General features: G+C 42.7%; 1 protein-coding gene across 1 annotated transcript in view; it reads left to right on the forward strand.

Annotated features, from left to right (window-relative positions):
- LOC100750926 (phosphatidylinositol 4-phosphate 5-kinase type-1 beta) overlaps positions 1 to 14,841 on the forward strand; it is a 149,235-nt gene extending 134,394 nt beyond the window's left edge. Inside the window, exon 12 of the mRNA XM_035441570.1 lies at positions 14,670 to 14,841. Coding sequence (XP_035297461.1) covers positions 14,670 to 14,841 — 172 coding nt within the window. The remainder of the gene's footprint in view (positions 1 to 14,669) is intronic.
- The last annotated feature ends 3,940 nt before the right edge of the window (positions 14,842 to 18,781 follow it).

Here is an 18,781-nt window from a genome sequence, read left to right on the forward strand (position 1 = left end):
GGGTCATCTTTCTCTCACTCCCACTACCACACTGCAGACAAGGAAGGAGGTACCAGCTATGCCCCTCTCACACTCTCAGGGCAGGCTCATCTGCCCCATCTACAGGGTCACCTCTACTGTGCTACCCCGGCAAGGTGCAGGGCCTGGTCTCCTAAGTGCTGCAGCTGATAACGGGCTGGGTCACCTTTCTCTTACCCATGGTACCACATTGCGTATGAGAGAGAGGCACAATGCCGTTCTCATACACTCAGGGCCAGCTCACCCATGCCCCTGTGAACAGGGTCAGCTCTATTGTGCTGCCCAGGTGGGGTGTAGGACTCTCTCTCCTCAGTGCTTCAGCCAGTAAGTTGCAGGGCCAGATCTCCCTAGTGTTGCAGCCAGTACCCTCTTGGTCTTGGGTGGTATCAGGAATCATGGCCATCTACAGAGACCACACATCGGTGCCATGAACCCAGACATGGGCCCCAGCAGCAGGAAACTCGGGTGAACAAAAGTGACATTACTTACCCCACACAATAGAGACAGAGAGAGGCAGAATCAGCCTAGAGTGCCAAGACCTCTCTGTTGATCTGTCCCCCTGTGCTGAAAGAAATGATGCCAACTTACTGAAATCATTAACCAGTCACCTAAGCTGCTGGAAGGAACATGTGTTTTTCCCTGGAATTGTTTTTTTTTTTCCTCTGGAACTATGTCATGGAGAATTACAATCTAGGGTTAATTACATGTTGTCGAGGCCAGGCCCTGTGCCAAGTCTTCTGGATGCTTATTCATTATGTGCTTGTAGCAAGGCTGGCCTAAGCTCTCATGATTACCACCAGTGCTGGGTTGCTCCTGGCAATTGGTAGACTGTCCTAGACAGCAATATTGCACCAAGGGGAGCTATTTGAGATCATCTTTCCCTCAATGGGAGAAAGTGTTGCTAAGAAAAATTAGGTCGTTAACATGATGATAGATGAGTCTGTGTTCATCAAAATGCTGTGGGGTTAATTTATTTCCTCGGATATATTCTGAGTGTAAAGGCACCTTTTTAAATTTCAAGATTTTAGAGCTGTAAAGAGTGAGCTATAACTTTTAAAAATCAAAATATTGTCAGTGAATTCTTTTCACTGAGTCGTGGATTTAGCACCTGTCAATTAACAAATCCTATAGGAGCCTGTGGATTTGTGTGCCCCTTGTCACAGTTCTGGATTCCCACCAGGATCTTTGACTCCCTGAACAGTATCCCTTGTTCCATCATTTTGCCAGTAGCTGTAGTTATTCCAATGGGAGCAGTAACTTCAACAGCCCATGGTAAAATTGGCCCACAATGTTTTCTTTTGCCTTTCCTGTAATGGTGTGCTGACTCTCTACCCTTCTGACTTATGAAAATCAACTGTTAACTTTTTCAATGCAGCAGCTAGTAGGCTCTGCCATTATTTATCACTAAATAGCATGAACTTTCACTTAATCATCTTTTTAGAAATTAGCACTCAAATTGATCTCTTACTAAGTCTCTACCACACTTTTGAGATCATGTGTATGTGTCCATATAATGTAATCTCCTGATAATATGGATTTCTTCCTACCATTCAGTGACATCACATTTAAAATGTTTATTCTATGGCAATTGATGGGAATTCTTAAGTCAGAGCTAGATTTATTGTTTTGTTAATCATCTGCTGTTTTAGCTTGCAAGTATGCTGTAGCTATGCTGTTTCATTGTCAATGTTACACATAAATTGAGGAAATAATCTCTTAATATTAGAAAATTATTCTCCTGTGTATCAACAAAACATCAAATCATTGGCCAGGTGGTGGCACACACCTTTAATCCCAGCACTCAGGAGGCAGAGGCAGGTGGATCTCTGTGAGTTCAAGACCAGCCTGGTCTTCAAGAGCGAGTTCCAGGACAGCCTCCAAAGCCACAGAGAAACCCTGCCTCTAAAACCTCCCCCTCCCCCAAAAAAATCATATCATTGATGACTGGGTGGAGTTCTGGAAGACATTTATTTTACTCTCACTTTATTAATGTAAAGTCAAATACCAGCTGTCATCATTTCAGAACTGTGCATCAGTGGAAGGCACGCTATGAACACAAATACAGAAGTTCTGCACAGTCTACATGGCGATCTGACAGTTAAGGGATTATCTGGACCTTATAGTGAAACTGTTGAGTATTTTACTATGTATAATGCACCATGTGACCTTTTTTAGTAAAAACTTCTGTAAATAATAATTTTATGATAATACTAATAATGGCTGATATGCATTGATCATGAGTGACAGATGTAAGAGTTAACTTCTCTGGATCGTCACAGATGTTCTTATATTGCTGACACAAGGAGGCTAGGATGAAGCTAACCCCAGGGACTTCCAGCACTAGATGAAAAAGAAGGCATTTGTTTACTAGATCTTTCTCATTAACAAGAAACATGGCAGATCCTTGGACTTGTGTAATTTATCTCAACCTTGTGTAAATAAAAGGGACGTCTGAGTCAGCTTTCCATTACCTCAACAAAATACCTTATAAAGAGAAAAGATGGGGCTAGAAAGGTGGCTCAGTGGTTCTCAGTGGTTAAGAGAACTTGTTGTTCCTCCAGAAGCCTCCAGTTCCATTCCAAGAAGCCATGTCAAGTGGCTCACAATCTCCTGTAACTCCCACACCAAGAGATTGGACACCTTTGGCCTCTGCAGGCATCTGCACTCACATGCACATATGCCCATTCAGACACAAGCATCTACATGCAATTAAAAACAATAAAAATACATTTAAAAATAGAAAAGGTATGGTTAGGCTCAATTACAGAGAATCCAGTCCAAGATCCATCAGTCCCGATGCTGTGGGTCTCTCTGGTAGTCCAGATACAAAGCAGGCAGAAAGCACATGTTAAGAGTTAAGTCCCTTCCATGAAATAAAACAAACAAACAAACAAAAGAGATGGGTCACACTGTCCCTTTTAAGGTCATACTCTGAAGCAACTAAGGACCTCCCACTGGGTTCTACCCCACCTTCCAGCACCATCCTGGGAGCCAGCTCTGGACATATGGGCCTTCAGGAAGCATCCATCCAAATGACAGCATAAGGTGACTTTATCCCCATCCTATGGGGATATGGCTAGAGTATGTGCTCCAAGTGATTTGAATAATGATCCGTGTCCAGCTAAATAACCCTGTAGATGGGCACCCAGGAAGCAAGGGCCAAAGCTTCTGAGAGACTTCTAAATCAAGTCATGTTATGAGACAGCCCCTCCAAGGACATGCTATGCAGGAGCCTCAGCGTGAATATTTCCAGATCTTTTGGATTAATTGCCAGTAAGTTGTTTCATGCAAATAGGACTCAAGCACATGTGTGAATGACAGGCAGTTATTAAGACAACTAGTGATTAGATCAGACTTGGAGACAGAGAACTGAATGTTCCTCAGAGTAGGTAGAATACATGTGCCTAGGGGGGCAATTTCAACAACAGGTTTTACACTTTAATATTTATATTTGCAAATTGCTTCTCATGTTGACACATAACAAGAAGCCAGGTGTGTGAGCAGGGTTAAATGATGGTTTCTGTGTTTAGCACAACACTGTTGTTTTCTTGCTTACATATGGCACCTTCTGTAAGGTGTGACTTGGTAAGTGGCTGCATACCCATGCTATTCAAAGCTCACACACACCAATGAGGTCCTAGCCCACTGACCAGAATACTGGCTAGCTCTGTGGACAGACTGAGCACCCGTTCTAGTTCAGGGGGCACAAGTACCTCAAACACAAAGCAATGTCTGCGTTTAACAGTGTCCCTACACAAGCATCTCCCATCCCATTCTTGGCCGTATTCCATAAGATGGCTCTTCCTGGTCCATCATTCTCAAAGGTATGCCACACCATTTCTGGATGTCACTACTTCACCATTCCCTTTCACTACAAATCAGTGGTTCTCAACCTTCCTAATGTTGCATCCTATAGACGGGGGTTTCTGTCCCACCAGGTCCTGCAGTCCTTTAGTCCCAAATAAATACATAGAGGCTTGTATTAATTATAAACTGTTTGGCTAATGGCTCAGGCTTCTTATTGGCTAGCTCTCTCTTAATTATTAACCCATTTCTATTAATCTATGTATCTCCATGTGGTTCTGGCTTACCGGAGAATGCTCCAGCACGTTACTCCTTCGGCAGCTACATAGTGTCTCTCAGGTGGCTCACTCTCCCCAGAATTCTCCTCGTCTGGTAGCCCAACCTATACTTCCTGCCTGGCTACTGGCCAATCAGTGTTTTGTTCATCAACCAATAAGAAAAACATATATACAGAAGAACATTTCCCCCATCAGCATCCCTTTAATACAATTCCTCATGTGTGGGGACCCCAAGCATAAAATTATTTTCATTGCTGCTTCAAAAGTGTAATTTTGCTACTGCTACGAATTGTAATGTAAATATTTGTGTTTCCGATGGTCTTAGGTGACCCCTGTGAAATGGTCTTTTGACATCCCAGTCCAAAGGGGTCTCAACCCACAAGTTAAGAACCACTGCTTTAAAGTAAAGACAATTCTAGATTCAGCTACCTCAAAACTAATTATTAAAAATGTAGCTTCTGGGCCTGGAGAGATAGCTCAGCAGTTAAGAGCACTGGTTGCTCTTCCTAGAGGACCTGGTTCAATTCCCAGCACCTACATGGCAGCTCTTGACCTCCTGTAACTCCAGTTTCAGAGGATGTGACACCTTCCCAAAGACAGACATGAGAGCAAAACATGAATGCGCATGAAATAAAAATATTTTTTTAAATTCAGCTTCCTAGGCCTGTTGGCATTGCTAATGCACATGAAAGTTTGAGAATCTGACTTGAACAGCTGTAATGAGCTGACCTATGATTCGAACACACCTGGCTATGATCCATAACTCACAGCTAACACTTTGATCTATAGAGCTACAACTAGAAGTAATTAAAGCTCAGCCATAATTCAGAAACCAGAGTAAGTTCTCCATTCTTCCCAGCACGTCTATAATGCCTGATCATCTCTGCCATGGGGGAACCAGACAGGCGCCTCCCTTGGTGGCCACTGCAGCTCTGTTCAATTTATTTGTCCCTAAACTGTTTATGTCCCTAATGATTCAGGACGTGGTGTTGACATGCACCTCAGAGACTAGCAGTTACCATGATATTTTCTCATTATTCAACTTAAAGCCCATAATTAGAGTGGTGTTAGCCAAGCCATGTATGAGAAACCCTCCTGTCAGTTTGCTCCTCTTTGATGCTAACAGTTCAGTAAAACCCAGTCCTGCCTATGATATTCCAGTAGCAGTGAACCCTTATAATTGCAAAACACATCTGTGAGAGCCAAGCTGCCCTTCAAATCCATTCTCATATTATTTTTTCCAGCGTCTTTTTCAGCTTTATTGTTGACAGACTAAATGATGCCCCCTTTGCCGAGTGTGGACATCTCATCATACAGTTAGAACCAGAGTAATGTCTAAAATCTAAAGCATAGGCACACAAAGAAATAAAAGTTGTTGTTAGATTTTCCTAAAGAAAAGCCTTAAGTTTTTAAGGACAGAAAATATAGTATCTAACAGTGGGTAGGAATTGTGCTTTTTTTCACGTACTTAAAAATACCATTTTTTCCTATTATTTATTTGGTTAGCATACAAAGTAATGGGTTTCTTTGTAGTATTTTCACACTGAGTGTCACTACACTTTGTTCTCACTCATTCTCTTCCTCTGCCCTCCCCCATTTCCTTGCCTTCCTCCTTTCTCATTCCTTTCCTTCCCCCAGATCACCCCACTTAAGCTTTCTTATCATAGTACAATATGAATTTCTTAAAGGATTCCTTTCATGTATGAATTCACATCAATAAGGGGTTCTTTTCCAGTCAAGCATGGTGGCACATGGCTTAAACCCTAGCACTCAAAGTGGGAGCAGGTAGCTTTCTGTGAGCTCCAGGCCAGTCAAGGCTACATTACAAACAAAGCGAGGCTCTGTCTCAGGAGGAGAGGGATGCTCTTTCCTCTCAAATGGTGCCATGAGTTACCAGAAGGGAGGGAGGGTTAGTAAATCCTTCCATTTGCTGAGCCCAGGCTTCACAATAACCATTTAACCCACTATGGCTCTTGTGCGAGGCTGCCATATGAAGTACCACTGACTGGGTGGTAACATGGCAGAAATGTATTGTCTCTCAGTTCTGCAGCCCAAAAGTCCCCAATCAAGGTGTTGGCAGGGTCCGTTGCTTCTGGGGACTGTGAGGAAACTTGTCCCAGCTTTTTGTGTGGCTTCTGGGAGTGTGCTTGCCATCTTTGGCGTTCCTGGGGTGTAGCTCTTTGCTTTTATCTTCACGTGAAATTTTCTGTGTGTGTGTGTGTGTGTGTGTGTGTGTGTGTGTGTGTGTGTGTGTGTGTGTGTGTTACCAATTTCTCACTTGCATAATGACACAGGTCATGTTGGAACACAGTGCAACTGCTTTTATGACATCATCTCAACACATTAGATCTATAACAGCCCTGTGTCCAAATAAGGTCTCTTTCTGGGACACTGGGCAGACACAAATCAGCTAGTGACATCATCAATGAAGAAAGTGTGCTTGTTCTGGGTTGGCATCAGGAAGCACTGAAGAGATGAGAGAGAAACAAGCTGCAAACCTCCCCTCAAGAAAGCTGCCTCGTTGTGGCATAAAATGGAGGGAGGGTGGTGCCTAGCTTGGGAACCACTTCCTGCTCACCTTGTAGTAGTACTTTTCTCATCAGGACCACCATCCTAAAAATAATGGCATGGCGATGTATATTAATTTTAAAAGGTTGGCCTTTAGCTTAGGCTTGTCCCTAACTAGTTCATATAGCTCAAACTACCTTGTTTCTATTAATCTACTTTGGCCATGTGGCCTTTATCTTTTCTTAGTATGGTACATCTGGCTTGTTCCAAGTTTGCTGGTGAAATCCATTTACCTAGATTCCTCCTCCTCCTCTCACTCTCTCTGCCCAGAAAGCCTGCCTGTCCTCTCTTGCCTAGCCATTGATCATTCAGCTCTTATTACACCAATCACAGCAGCACATCTTCACACCATGTAAACAAATATCCCACAATACAAACTTTTATCTGTTTCTTTAGTTTGGCAAAGAAAAGGCATTCCCAGTTCACCATGTTGTATTTCTAACAGGCCACTCTAGTAGCACACTTTGTGAAGAGGACATTTGAAGCTATGAATCAAAGTCTTTAGGGATCCAAAAGGACCTCATCAAATCCAAACTCCTTATTTTTAAGATGAGGCAACCCATGGTCCAGAATGATTCAGTATCTAATTCAAATATGGCATACTCAGCCCCTCAGAGCCACATGGGCACCAGAGCTCAGCTACCGGGATTTTCGTTCTAGCTCTTCCATGTACCATACTTCGTCTGTGAGCCAACAAAGTCATGGTTGCCTCATGATTAAAAGGTCCCTGTCCTATTGACTTTGCATGTTATTTCTAGCTGGAGAGGGGAATGTAGTCTGTTTTGGGGGAATAACCCCCTTCTGGGGTATTTGGGGAAATGCCTGAGCTGCAGGATTTTCAGGCACTTCTTAGCCTCACCCCTGGAAGCCACTCAAATAGATTGTCTCTCAAAACCACAAGTATGAGCTCTGGGCAGGAATCATATCTGACCATTAGGAATAACACAGTTTCCTAAAGAGCAGAAGCCATTGATGTTACAAAATGTGAAAAATTAATTTAGTAATCGAGTATACATTTTGATTTATTGTTGTTATTCTTGGACTGGTTGGGGATGTAAGGCTGTTTTGTGTTTTATATGTTATAATAAAATGTGTAGGTAGCCATTTCCCAAAAGATTTTGGTTTGGGTATTTTGTTCCCCCACTTTAATTCGGTATAGCTGATAAATAAAAATAATGTCTGGGCGGGGCGGTGGTGGTGCGCGCCTTTAATCCCAACATTTGGGAGGCAAAGGGAGGCAGATCTCTGTGAATTCAAGGTCAGCCTGGTCTACAGAGCTAGTTCCAGGACAACCAGGCTATACAAACCCTGTCTTGGGAAAAAAAGAAAGATGTATATTTTAAATATGCAACATCATAGTGTTACATATATATAGATTGTGGAATAATACCATTATCAAACTAGCTTACATGTCCATCACATCACATGGTTAGATTTGTGGGTAACAAAAAGACAAGTCAGTTGTCTTATCAAATCTCAAGTGTAGGATGTACTATTAGTAACTGTGCCCTCTGTGCTATGAACTGGGTCTCTAAAAATTTGCTCATCTGGCATGGCCAAACCTTTGTACCATCTGACCAACATAATTTCCCCATTTCCTTCCTTAAAATTCTGTACCTATGTGAACTCTTTCTATATTTGTTCTTCCATGTCTGTCTTATTTTACTATGCATGATATATATATATATATATATATATATATATATATATATATATATAGTAAGTCTATTTGTGTCAACTTAAATAGCCTGATTTCTTTTCTTTTCAAGGCTATATAATGTTCCACAGTATGTATGTGTATGTATGTACAGTGTGTGTGTGTGTCCATGAATGACGTTTAAAATGTTCTCCCGACTTTTTTTTTTTTTTGAAAGTTTGCTCTATTGATGACCTAGCTATGTCTAAACTATTTACCAACTTACCTTTTTCTTTTAATATAGTACCTGGTATGAAACAGGCTATCAATCTATATTTGAATGGTGTATTGTTTTGTAAATAGAAAAGTAGAATCAGGTCTTTTAATGCTGATAGTTCATTATTAAAATATAATTTGGGGAGGGGTTGGCTTTTTGTTATTAAGACAAGTCTCACTGTGTAGTCAAGGCCAGCCCAAAACCCAGTATATAATCAGGCTAGCCTTGAGCTCATGACAGTTCTCCTGACTCAGCATCATGAGTGCTGGAATTGCAGATATGAGCCATTTGAAGTTAATTTATATTATGAAATGCTGAGATCTTACAAATCACTCAATGAACTGTGACAAACATGTTCCATTCACTGGTAGCCATGGAAGACCACAGTGGGGAGCTTTCTCCCTTCTCAGGATGTTCCCTTCTGCCTCTCCCTCCTCCTAACTCCAAGGTCAAAACTAATACCACAGTCTGTCTGTCTGTCTGCCTGCTTTGGGGGTGTTGGTCATTTTCACTTACACATCTCTTTTAGGATCTATCTCAATTAATGTTTCTCTGTCATGAGATAAGGCTGGCATGGGTTTCTTTAGTTTTTGTTCTTGTTTTAACACCCACACAGCCGTCTTGAGGGGGGTATATAGGCCAATGGTAGAATGCTTCCCTTGCCTGCATGAAACCCTGTATTCAATCCCTGATATTTTCAAAAAAAAAAAAAATATCATTGATTCCCACTCCTTTTGACAAAGCCAAATAATGAAGATGTCACTCAGGACGATTTGTCACTTGTCAGGTTTTCTCTTGCTCTTCCTTATTAACGGAACCTTTATTGCTGGGACTCAGACTCTCTTAGAAAGGGGAGACTAATTCTCACAGAGACTGGGTGGATTGAGACAATATATATTTACTGTTGCTCCAGGTCAGGCCTGGGTTTAATTCCAGGTAACCTGTGTTTAAACAAGGTAGAGTTAAAGCTGAAAAGTACAAAATACAGAGCAAGAGGCTCAGCCTTCACAGGCTCATCTTAGTATGTGTAACATGATCATAGCCATATAAGAAATGACCTGCTTTAAATGGGCATGTGCATGCTTGTGTGTCTTTGTTGGGCTAGGCTGCTAGAAAGACAAGCGAAAGAGAGATGGTGAAGTTCCCTGCAGGTTCCCCCTTCCAGCTACCATGGACACTGAACTGACTCCTCTAGAGAGCAGCAGATCCTCAGCTGCCTTCTGAGGCCAGCTCTCTGAGCAGCAGGCCCTTCCTGTTTCATTCTCTGTCAGTTCCAAGCCCCAGCTTTGTGCTGTCTCTGCGGCAGGCTTTATGCTGGTAAACAGGGAGGTTAAGCCAAGCTCTACAGCCACAGGCAGCCATCAATCAGTACTTGAGATTGCCCGCTGCTCTGCATGCTGGCTGGAAACAGGCAGTCTCCTGGCCTAAAAATAGCAGAAGTAGAGCCAATGAAAAACAGCAGCCATGCTCCTGACTGCAGAGCAGAAAAAGACAGGAACTCTCCCAAAGGTCGTGCTCCCAGAGGCAGAAGTGGCTAGGAGTGTGGACAGCTGGCAGCCGTGGTCAAAGCCTCCCACGTTCCTGGGTCCTTTGGGTAACCCTGTGGACATGCCTCCTCTGCTCCACCAAAGAGCTCAGCATGTAGGGATTCTGTCTTGGAGGGACATGAGCCTGCTGCATAGTGACATTTCCCAGGCTATACATGGGAAGTCGGGTGCCAATTCCTGAGAAGAGCAACAGCCTCTCCCCTCCACCATCAGAGTAGGGCCAGAGGTGGCATTTTGACCTTGGCTTCCCACCTGGGCATTGTGGGAACAAGAGCAGCATGTGCCTCTAAGACCAAATGAGGTTTGGCAACCAGCAAGTGAGTCCCAGCTGTATTTGTGGTTTTCCCTACAAGGAGTGCTCTCTACCCACAGTGTTATCGGTTAGTGTTCCAGTAGCAAAGCTTTGAATACCAAAACAGGCATCCTTTCCAAGCACTTGTGATAAATCCATGCAAAGAGACCTCATCAAAGGGCAAGGCCCGGGCCCAGAGCTGAGAGGAAGCCGCTCTCCTCTGTTCGTAATGAAAAGCCTTCCCTCAGGTTGGCCTTTGTCTCACCCGCATAGTGGGGCTTGGTCCCTTGAGTGACCGCTATGAGATGGGCTGGCTGGGTTCCCTACGAATGAGGAGCCAGGGTTCTGTGTCCAGGTGAGGAGTTGCCCTACATCATGGCAGGTCATCACAGAAGCCGGGCTTTGGCTCAGCCTCTGCCCTTCCTTTAGACACCCTTGGTTTTTTTTTTTGTTTTGTTTTTTGTTTTTGTTTTTTTGGTTTTTGCCTAATGTAGTCAGCTTTAAAAGGCAAAAATTTTATAACATGGAGCAGCCTAAAATGTGGCATGAATTTAAGCAAAAGTGAGGAGGGAGTTGGAGACCCTACTCACTGAGCCTTATAACCTTGATGCCAGGAACATTTTTCTTGGCATGGCCCAGCAATCATGACATTGAGCCCAAAAACAAAAACATAACTCTAACTTGCCATTGGCCCAGCATTAAATAGTATTTACATAGCCCTGATACTATAAACTCTGTGTATTGATTTTCTAATTTTGGAGGCAACACATGAAGGAAATGAGAAAATTCTAGTTATCATTGTAAGATAAAATATATGTATTAGTAGCCATTATGAAATGGATGCAAATTTATTTTTTATGTGCCCAATACAAAGTGAGAGGAGGGTAAAGAGAGAGAAGGCAAAGATGAAGTAAAGTGGAATGTAACAGATATGTTACATTCTGTTGTAATGATATGTGGCTGTTGGAATTAAGACAGTTAAATACAATTTATAGTTGCAAAATAAAATATATATAGCAGGTGTTTGAAGGAAACTCAACATTAGAGAGTATACATGCCCCCTGGGGAATCAGTGGATACCACTCTTGAGTGTCTTTTATTCCAAGTTTCATCAAAAGATATGAAGAGGGCTGAAAAGATTGCTCAGCAAGGGTTAAGAGCTCTTGTTGCTCTTCCAGATTCCCAGTAACCACAGGGCTGCTCACAACCGTCTGTAACTCCAGTTCCAGGAAATCTGATGCCCTCTTTTGGCCTCTGAGGGCACCAGGCATGGACATGTAAACAAAGCACTTCTACCCATAAAATAATAATAAATCTAAAAAATTCTCACCAGAAAAGCTAAAAAGAGCAATACTGATGGGAATTCCCTGGAAGAGGCAGTATTCAGATGGGAACTTCCTGGAAGAGGTGGTATTCAGGCTAGAGCTGTGTCTTCAGACCCTAACTTACCTCCACACCATGTGATATTTTATGCTATTTCTTTTTTAATCGAGGCAATGAAAAGATGGCTTTTAAAAGACAAAAACTGTGGCTAGGTCCATCTGTTCCCCGAACACATGGGCCTGTGAGAATGAGCTGTAAAAACACTCATTAGGTCAGCAAACAGAAATCAGTGTTCCGGGATTTAATTGTTGATGACAGTTTCAACGGTCCAACCAAGCTAATGCTCTGTGTGAAACCAAACTGATGTCACTTGGCAGGCGATAGTACCATGAATGCCCACTGCCAAAAGGACAATGATGAGATGAGTTCCCCTGCAGCACACTCGTCTGTGAGAAGCTTAAGGCTTATCAGGAGCAGAGTGGCAGCCGGTACCAGGACCCTAGGCATCTACGAGACAAAAGCAGAACCAAATAGATGCAGTTTCTTGTGCAGCTCATTGCACATTAGAGGTACCTGGCCCTCAAAAGCTCTAGATGGAACCCTACGGTACAGAACCAGGCAGGCTGCCAGGCTCTTAAACCCAGTCACGTAGCTTCTCTTCTAAAATGGACCTACCCTCGATGTTAGTCCAAGAAATGGTGGGCACTCTGACCCTGCCACTAGATTCTGAGAGCGGTTTTTCCCAAGAGAGATACCCTCACTTATTAGTGATTCCTAAAACAGAACCTAGGAAATTCGCAGGCTGAGAAACTATAAATTGATTACAAATAGACGGGTCCCTGGGAAATCAACAGTGCAGTTTAAAAGGGGGGGGCAATTCCCAGTGGACATTCTCTTACTCCATAGCATTTATCTGAAACCCTTTGGGGGACAGATCTTTTTTCTATGTGGGCCATCTCTAAGGGATAAAACAATTTGCTGTAGACTGTGACTTAAGGTGGGGTTTATTCTTGCATTATCTCTTTATGCTTTGTATTACATTATTTTTTATTTTTATTATTTTTAAGTGGCAGTAGATAAACACTTACATATTCATATAAGTTACCCAGGAAGACCACAAATGGAATTCCTTACACCTCTTGGCGAGGCACAGACCCAACACCAATATCACCCTTTTGTCTTGCTGTTTTCCAATGTTCTGTCCTTAGAAACCTTGGGAAACTTCCTATGGGTAAAGGCATCACTTTATTTCAGATGCAGAGGGATAATTGTACATCCCTGGCTGATACCCAATTTAAATACTGTCAAAACAGACCAGCTCAGCCAAGCATAGTGGCACATGCCTTCAATACCAGGGCTCAGGAGACATAGGCAAGCAGATATCTAAGAATTTAAGGCCATCCTGGTCTACATAGTGAGTTCCAGGACAGTCGGATATGTCTCAAATAAATAAATAAATAAATAAATAAATAAATAAATAAATAAATACCAGCTCCTTCACCAGAGAATACTGGTTATAATACCACAACAAAACATCACTTATCTGTATTGCTTGGGCTTTTATTGTTTCCCAAGGTGGTCCTCATAGGGGATCTGTACTGAGGCTTTTTCTGTCCCTTCATCCGACTCCCAGATAATGACATGGAGACTCCTTATTAATTATGAAAGCTCGGCCCTAGCTTAAGCTTGTTTCTACCTAGCTATTATAACTTAAATTAACCCATTTCTATTAATTTACTCTCTGCCTCGTGGCTTTATTACCTCACCTCTGTATTGCCCATTCTGCTTTCCCTGCATCTCCACCTTCTTCCCAGCATCCTCTCTGCCCAGAAATCCTGCCTAGCTATTGGCCATTCAGCTTTTTATTAAATCATTCAGAGTAACACATCTTCACAGTGTACAAAAGTATTATTCCACAACAGGGATCCTCGTAGAATACATAATAGCACTCCATGTTGTTAATCCAGATGTGGTCCTTGGACCAGCCCAGCATGAGCATCATCACCTCAGGCTTGGTAGAAATGTACTCATGGGGGCTGGAGAGATGGCTCAGAGGTTAAGAGCACTGACTGCTCTTCCAGAGGTCCTGAGCTCAATTCCCAGCAACCACATGGTGGCTCACAACCATCCGTTATGAGATCTGGTGCCCTCTTCTACTGGAAGCAGAATGTTGTGTACATAATAAATAAATAAAATCTTTTAAAAAAACAAATAAACATCTTGTTACAGGTATTTAAAAAAAAACAAAGAAAGAAATGTAACTCATGGACTTTACACTAGACCCTCTAATTCAGAACTGCCAGTGGAAGGTCCTAGAACTTGCATTGTGACCAACCCTCCAGAGACTTTGATATATACTGAAACCTGAGAACCACACAAGCCTTTGAACCTTTCAGACCCCAAAATGGGAAGAAAAGAAAGGTGGAGGCAGAGGACTTTTTGTAATGTATGGATACATTTTGTAACCTAGCAATGTACGGATACATTTTGTAAACTAGCAATGTACGGATACATTTTTGTAAACTAGCAATGTATGGATAAATGAGAGGGGCACAGCAGTCAGAAGTGAAAACCAACCACTCAAAATCATAGATGCCAGAGGCTTCTAGCTTCACAGAACCCTTGGTTTACAAGACGGTACCCACAAATTACCTCCTGCAAACGTTATGAACTGTCACATATATGGGGGTGGAGAAATGTTATTAATAAAGTTTTATTTAAGTTTAAAAAATTACATATTTCTAAAAGATTTTTTTAATTTAAACCTAAATGGCCACATTTTCAGGGTGACTCACCACCACCCCCACACACAAAAAAGATTTTAACCCAAAATTCACAGCCACAGCCTCTTTAGCCAATAACTTGGGACACATACTTGAATCTGTTCTGCAGGCCACAAACTCATTATTCATCTTTGTCTTTCTAGCAAAGGGTTACCTTCCAGTTCAACCTTCACCTTGGAAGAGGGAACCATCTACCTGACGGCTGAGCCAAACACTCTGGAAATACAGGATGACAACGCCTCTGTGCTTGACGTCTATTTAGTGAGTGACTTTCTCCTCTTCTTCACACATCCTCTTTCATTTACACAAGACTAAGTTGTGTAAAGCCAGGTGCTCTTGGGGATTTTAGAGAAATGTTTGCCTCCTGTCCCTTCTACAGACGACAAGTCTTACCAAGCTGTTTTTCTCCCATAGTTTGTTAGAATGTTGGCAAGAATTGGTAGGTTAATTGTTGTTTTAACTTCTGCACACTGGCTGCATCCTAACCTACTGCTATTTCAACCAACAGTTGCGACTCTGGAGTTACCAGCCTGCTTCTCTAGCAACAGCCTGGCTGCTCAGGCCACAGCCTGGTAGGAATTCTATTCCTGCAGGCACTGGCTCTGTCGCTGCCACGAAAGGTGGCTTTAACTAAATTTTTATCACTCTGTGTATAAATAAGACTGGAGATTCAAAGGCTGGGGTGAAAACCTGCTAGCTCAGAGAGGTTTTGTGGCAAAAAAGCTAACCTTCTCTCCTTGTTGATGTCTCCAAAAGACCTGTCCTGGATGCCCTCTGATGCTCTATGATTCCTTTCTGTCAACTAACTGATAACTCAGCCTCCTGACCCAAGGTTAATTTTATTTAATCAATGCAAATGCAAATTTGTGGTTCACAGAGTGATCGAATATCCCCCAATAGTTAATACTAACTAAGCAGATATAACCAGATATAACCTCATGAAGTAAAGGTGAAGCAGGGCACCTTGATATCATTCCAACAAAGTAAGCTTGGCCTTTGACTCAAGTGGTGCCATCATGGTTGAATCTTCTTTATTTTGTCATTGCCTTTCTGATAAAGCAGTAGGCTAGATGGCCCTGAGAAGAGCTCAAATTCAGAACCCAAGAGTTGTCTGGATGACACCATTTAGGGTTGTCACCAACTGGCTGTGTGAGATGAACCTGACTTCTTTGACTGTGCATCCTTCTCTGACAGAGAACAGAAGAACACAGAACAGAACCTGCCTTGACTACCTCACAAGGCTGCCTTGAAAATACACAAGTGTTGGGGGCAGGGGGCAGTCCTCCATTAGTGCCTGTCTGACTGCCCGCTCCACCTTGGTTGACTGTTAGATAGTGCAAGAAAAATACCTTGGCAGGCTAGAAGCAGTGTTTGCCCTGCAAATTACTCCTCCATGTGCTGTACTCATGCCCAGTGTCACATGAAGTAGGGAGAATGTTGAGTGGAATGGCAGGTATCATTTGCAATATTGTGTTTCTAAGTTTAAACTTAAAAGACCCTACAGCCTATAGCCTGGTCCCCTCTGCCCACGGGGCCCCTCCCCCCCTGACTTTTGTGTTCCAGCCATGCACATCCTCAGCATTCCTCCCACAAGCCCTGTCTCCCCGTCTTCGCTATTCCTATCTACGTACTCTTTCTCAGGGCCGATCCATGCTTGTTCCCTTGCTTCCTTTCTTCATAACTCCACTCAAACAGCTTTCCATCTTGACCAACTCTGGAAAATAGCTAGCCATTGTGAAGGGTGGTCTTTATAACTGCTAAATACTATTTATTCTTTTCTTTTCCTTTTGGAGACAGGGTCTCTCCATGTAGCCCTGCCTGTCCTGGAGTTCACTATGTAGACCGTGCTGGCCTCACTCACAGAGATCCTCCTGCTTCTGCCTCCCAAGTGCTGGGACTAAAGGCGTGCACCACCAACTCCAGCTTTCTTTTCTGCTCTTTTTCTTTAATGTTCTAGCACAGAAGTCCTCAAATCTGTTGATCCCAAAACATCCTTGTTTTGGGATCCCAAGAATCATTGAGGGGGGTAGGTTATGTCTCCAAAATGAAAACAGAAGATGTTTACATATTCATTGATTTAGGATGATGGTCATGATAGCTAAGTAATACCTGTTGTATTAATATAACATGTGACTTTATCTTACAAAATACAAATAAACAGTGAAAATAGCATTATTTTGCTTCCTGCAGACGCCTAGCATCTCTGGCTTAATAGAAGCTAGAGTGGAGGCTCCTGTCTTACCTATTTCCATAGCAACTTTTTTGTTTGGTGGTGCTGTCATTGTTTCTTGAGATAAAGTCTCAGGCTACCCTCAAACATACAGTCCTCCTGCCTCTGCCTCCCAGGTCCTGTAGTTAAAAAAAGTTGCACCACCACACTGGGATTATTTCTGTATGAGTCTTTGCCACCAGGCTCGAAGTTTCAGTTCTGGAAGGAATTCTACTGTAGATGCAGAAAAGATGGAAAAGAAAACAGCATGTGAACACTGATAGGAAACCTTTTGACCTAGTGGCCCCTACACAGTTTTTCTGGGTTTTGGAGATAGCCTCTTCACCTGTTGCAAAACCAGAAGAGCTGTAAATTAAAGAGAACTGGACACCTGGAGTCAGCGCCTGCCTATGCGCCTCAGGGGTCACTGACCTCTGCTCCTCAGGGATCACTGACCTGGGCTTCAGTTCTCTGAGACGCCGTGCCACTCTAACAGGCAGATTCATTCCAAATCACACAGTTGCACAGGGTGGCTTTCCAGACAAGCTACAGTTGTTCTCCAAGCTCTGCCATTTCATACCCTGCTCTACCACCATGTCTCACTTCAACGTTAGGGCAATACATCTAGAGCATTCAACCCCATTAACTTGTAGTTCTGGGATATGTTTTCTTGCCAGAGATATTTTCATTTTTTACTATCATTTTGAATGCTGTGCTACATGTGAAAGATTTAGTTCATTGCTCGCCCATCAGTGTTTTCATTTGCCTCTACGTTATGGAAGAGGGATAGAAAGAAAATCCAGTCTGGCCTGGGCAATTTCTCTTTCCTTTCTTTTTGACCTAATTCAGAAGCTTTGGATCCCAGCCATTTTTATCCCAGCCATATTTAATTGAATGGCCCTGGAGGCTTCTGTGATGACATTCTGTTTGGTGTTGTAGCCCAACGAAGTCTGATGTCTCATGGGAGGTTTTCCCCTTGAAGATGAAATTTTTCTTTATTAGCAGTGATATCTTAATCCACTTTCTGTTTAACTGATCCACTAAGAATTTATTACGCTATGAAATATACAAATTTAAACCACACTGATTTGCACATATCAGATAAAAGGAAATTTCCTTTTAGGGATCCATCCAAACTTGAGCCTGCTGGCTAAGGCAGCCTTGCGACTTTCCTCTGTAATTTGAACTGAAATTTAAAAGGATGGTTGACCTCTGAAGAGAGCTACCAGTTTCATCATCCATATTCAGGTGTTTGATTCAGGTCCCACCCAAGCTTGCTCCCACACTGCTTTCCAGAGACCCTTCCCCTTCTCCCAGTGTACTGCCAGGCTTTCTGGCTCATTTGCAAATATCCAAATCCAGGGAGATGGGCTTTCTCCAGTGACCAAAGATGTTTCCTATTGAATGCTGAGCTGATGAGACGCAGATTAGAGTATTGAAAAGAATACAACAGGGCTGAGTAGCTGCACTGATGAAAAATGGGCGCTTCTCCCGCCTTCCTAACAGGACAGTCGCCCCCCTCACCCCCACCCCCAGTATTGTAAGGAACCAATGCTATTGCTTCAGATCCTAAGGCAGGTTTTGCTTGATGCAGAATGCAATTTGATGTTGCTGGAAAGAGGAACAACAAAAAGCCATTCCCACTGGAAGATAGAGCAGAAAGAGTGCCCTTTCATGGCTCCCTGGGAATGGGCTTGTAAGTGAGAGATGAAGGGACTGCATTTTTAATAACAGAAGTCTAAAGCATGGTGCCACCCAACAGCGCCTTCTTTACTTCTATTACTGGCTCCCTGAGTTTATAGTCTATTGCCTTGACACTTCTCACATTAGCATCCTCTCAATAACACAGCCTTTATCTGTGAAAGTGCTTCTGCAAAATGGCCATTTGAAGTGCAAAAAATAGCTGCGTGTAAGGAAAAGAAACAGTTAAGCCATTTTTTTAGCCATACCAGTATTGGAGATTAGTGCAGGCAGCCCTTAGACAGCTTGATTATTCGGTGTGTTTGGGGTGGTTAATGGTGCTCTTTGATCATAGGAAGAAGGGTG

The sequence above is a fragment of the Cricetulus griseus genome, chromosome 3 (assembly GCF_003668045.3).
Source record: "Cricetulus griseus strain 17A/GY chromosome 3, alternate assembly CriGri-PICRH-1.0, whole genome shotgun sequence".
NCBI lineage: Eukaryota > Metazoa > Chordata > Mammalia > Rodentia > Cricetidae > Cricetulus > Cricetulus griseus.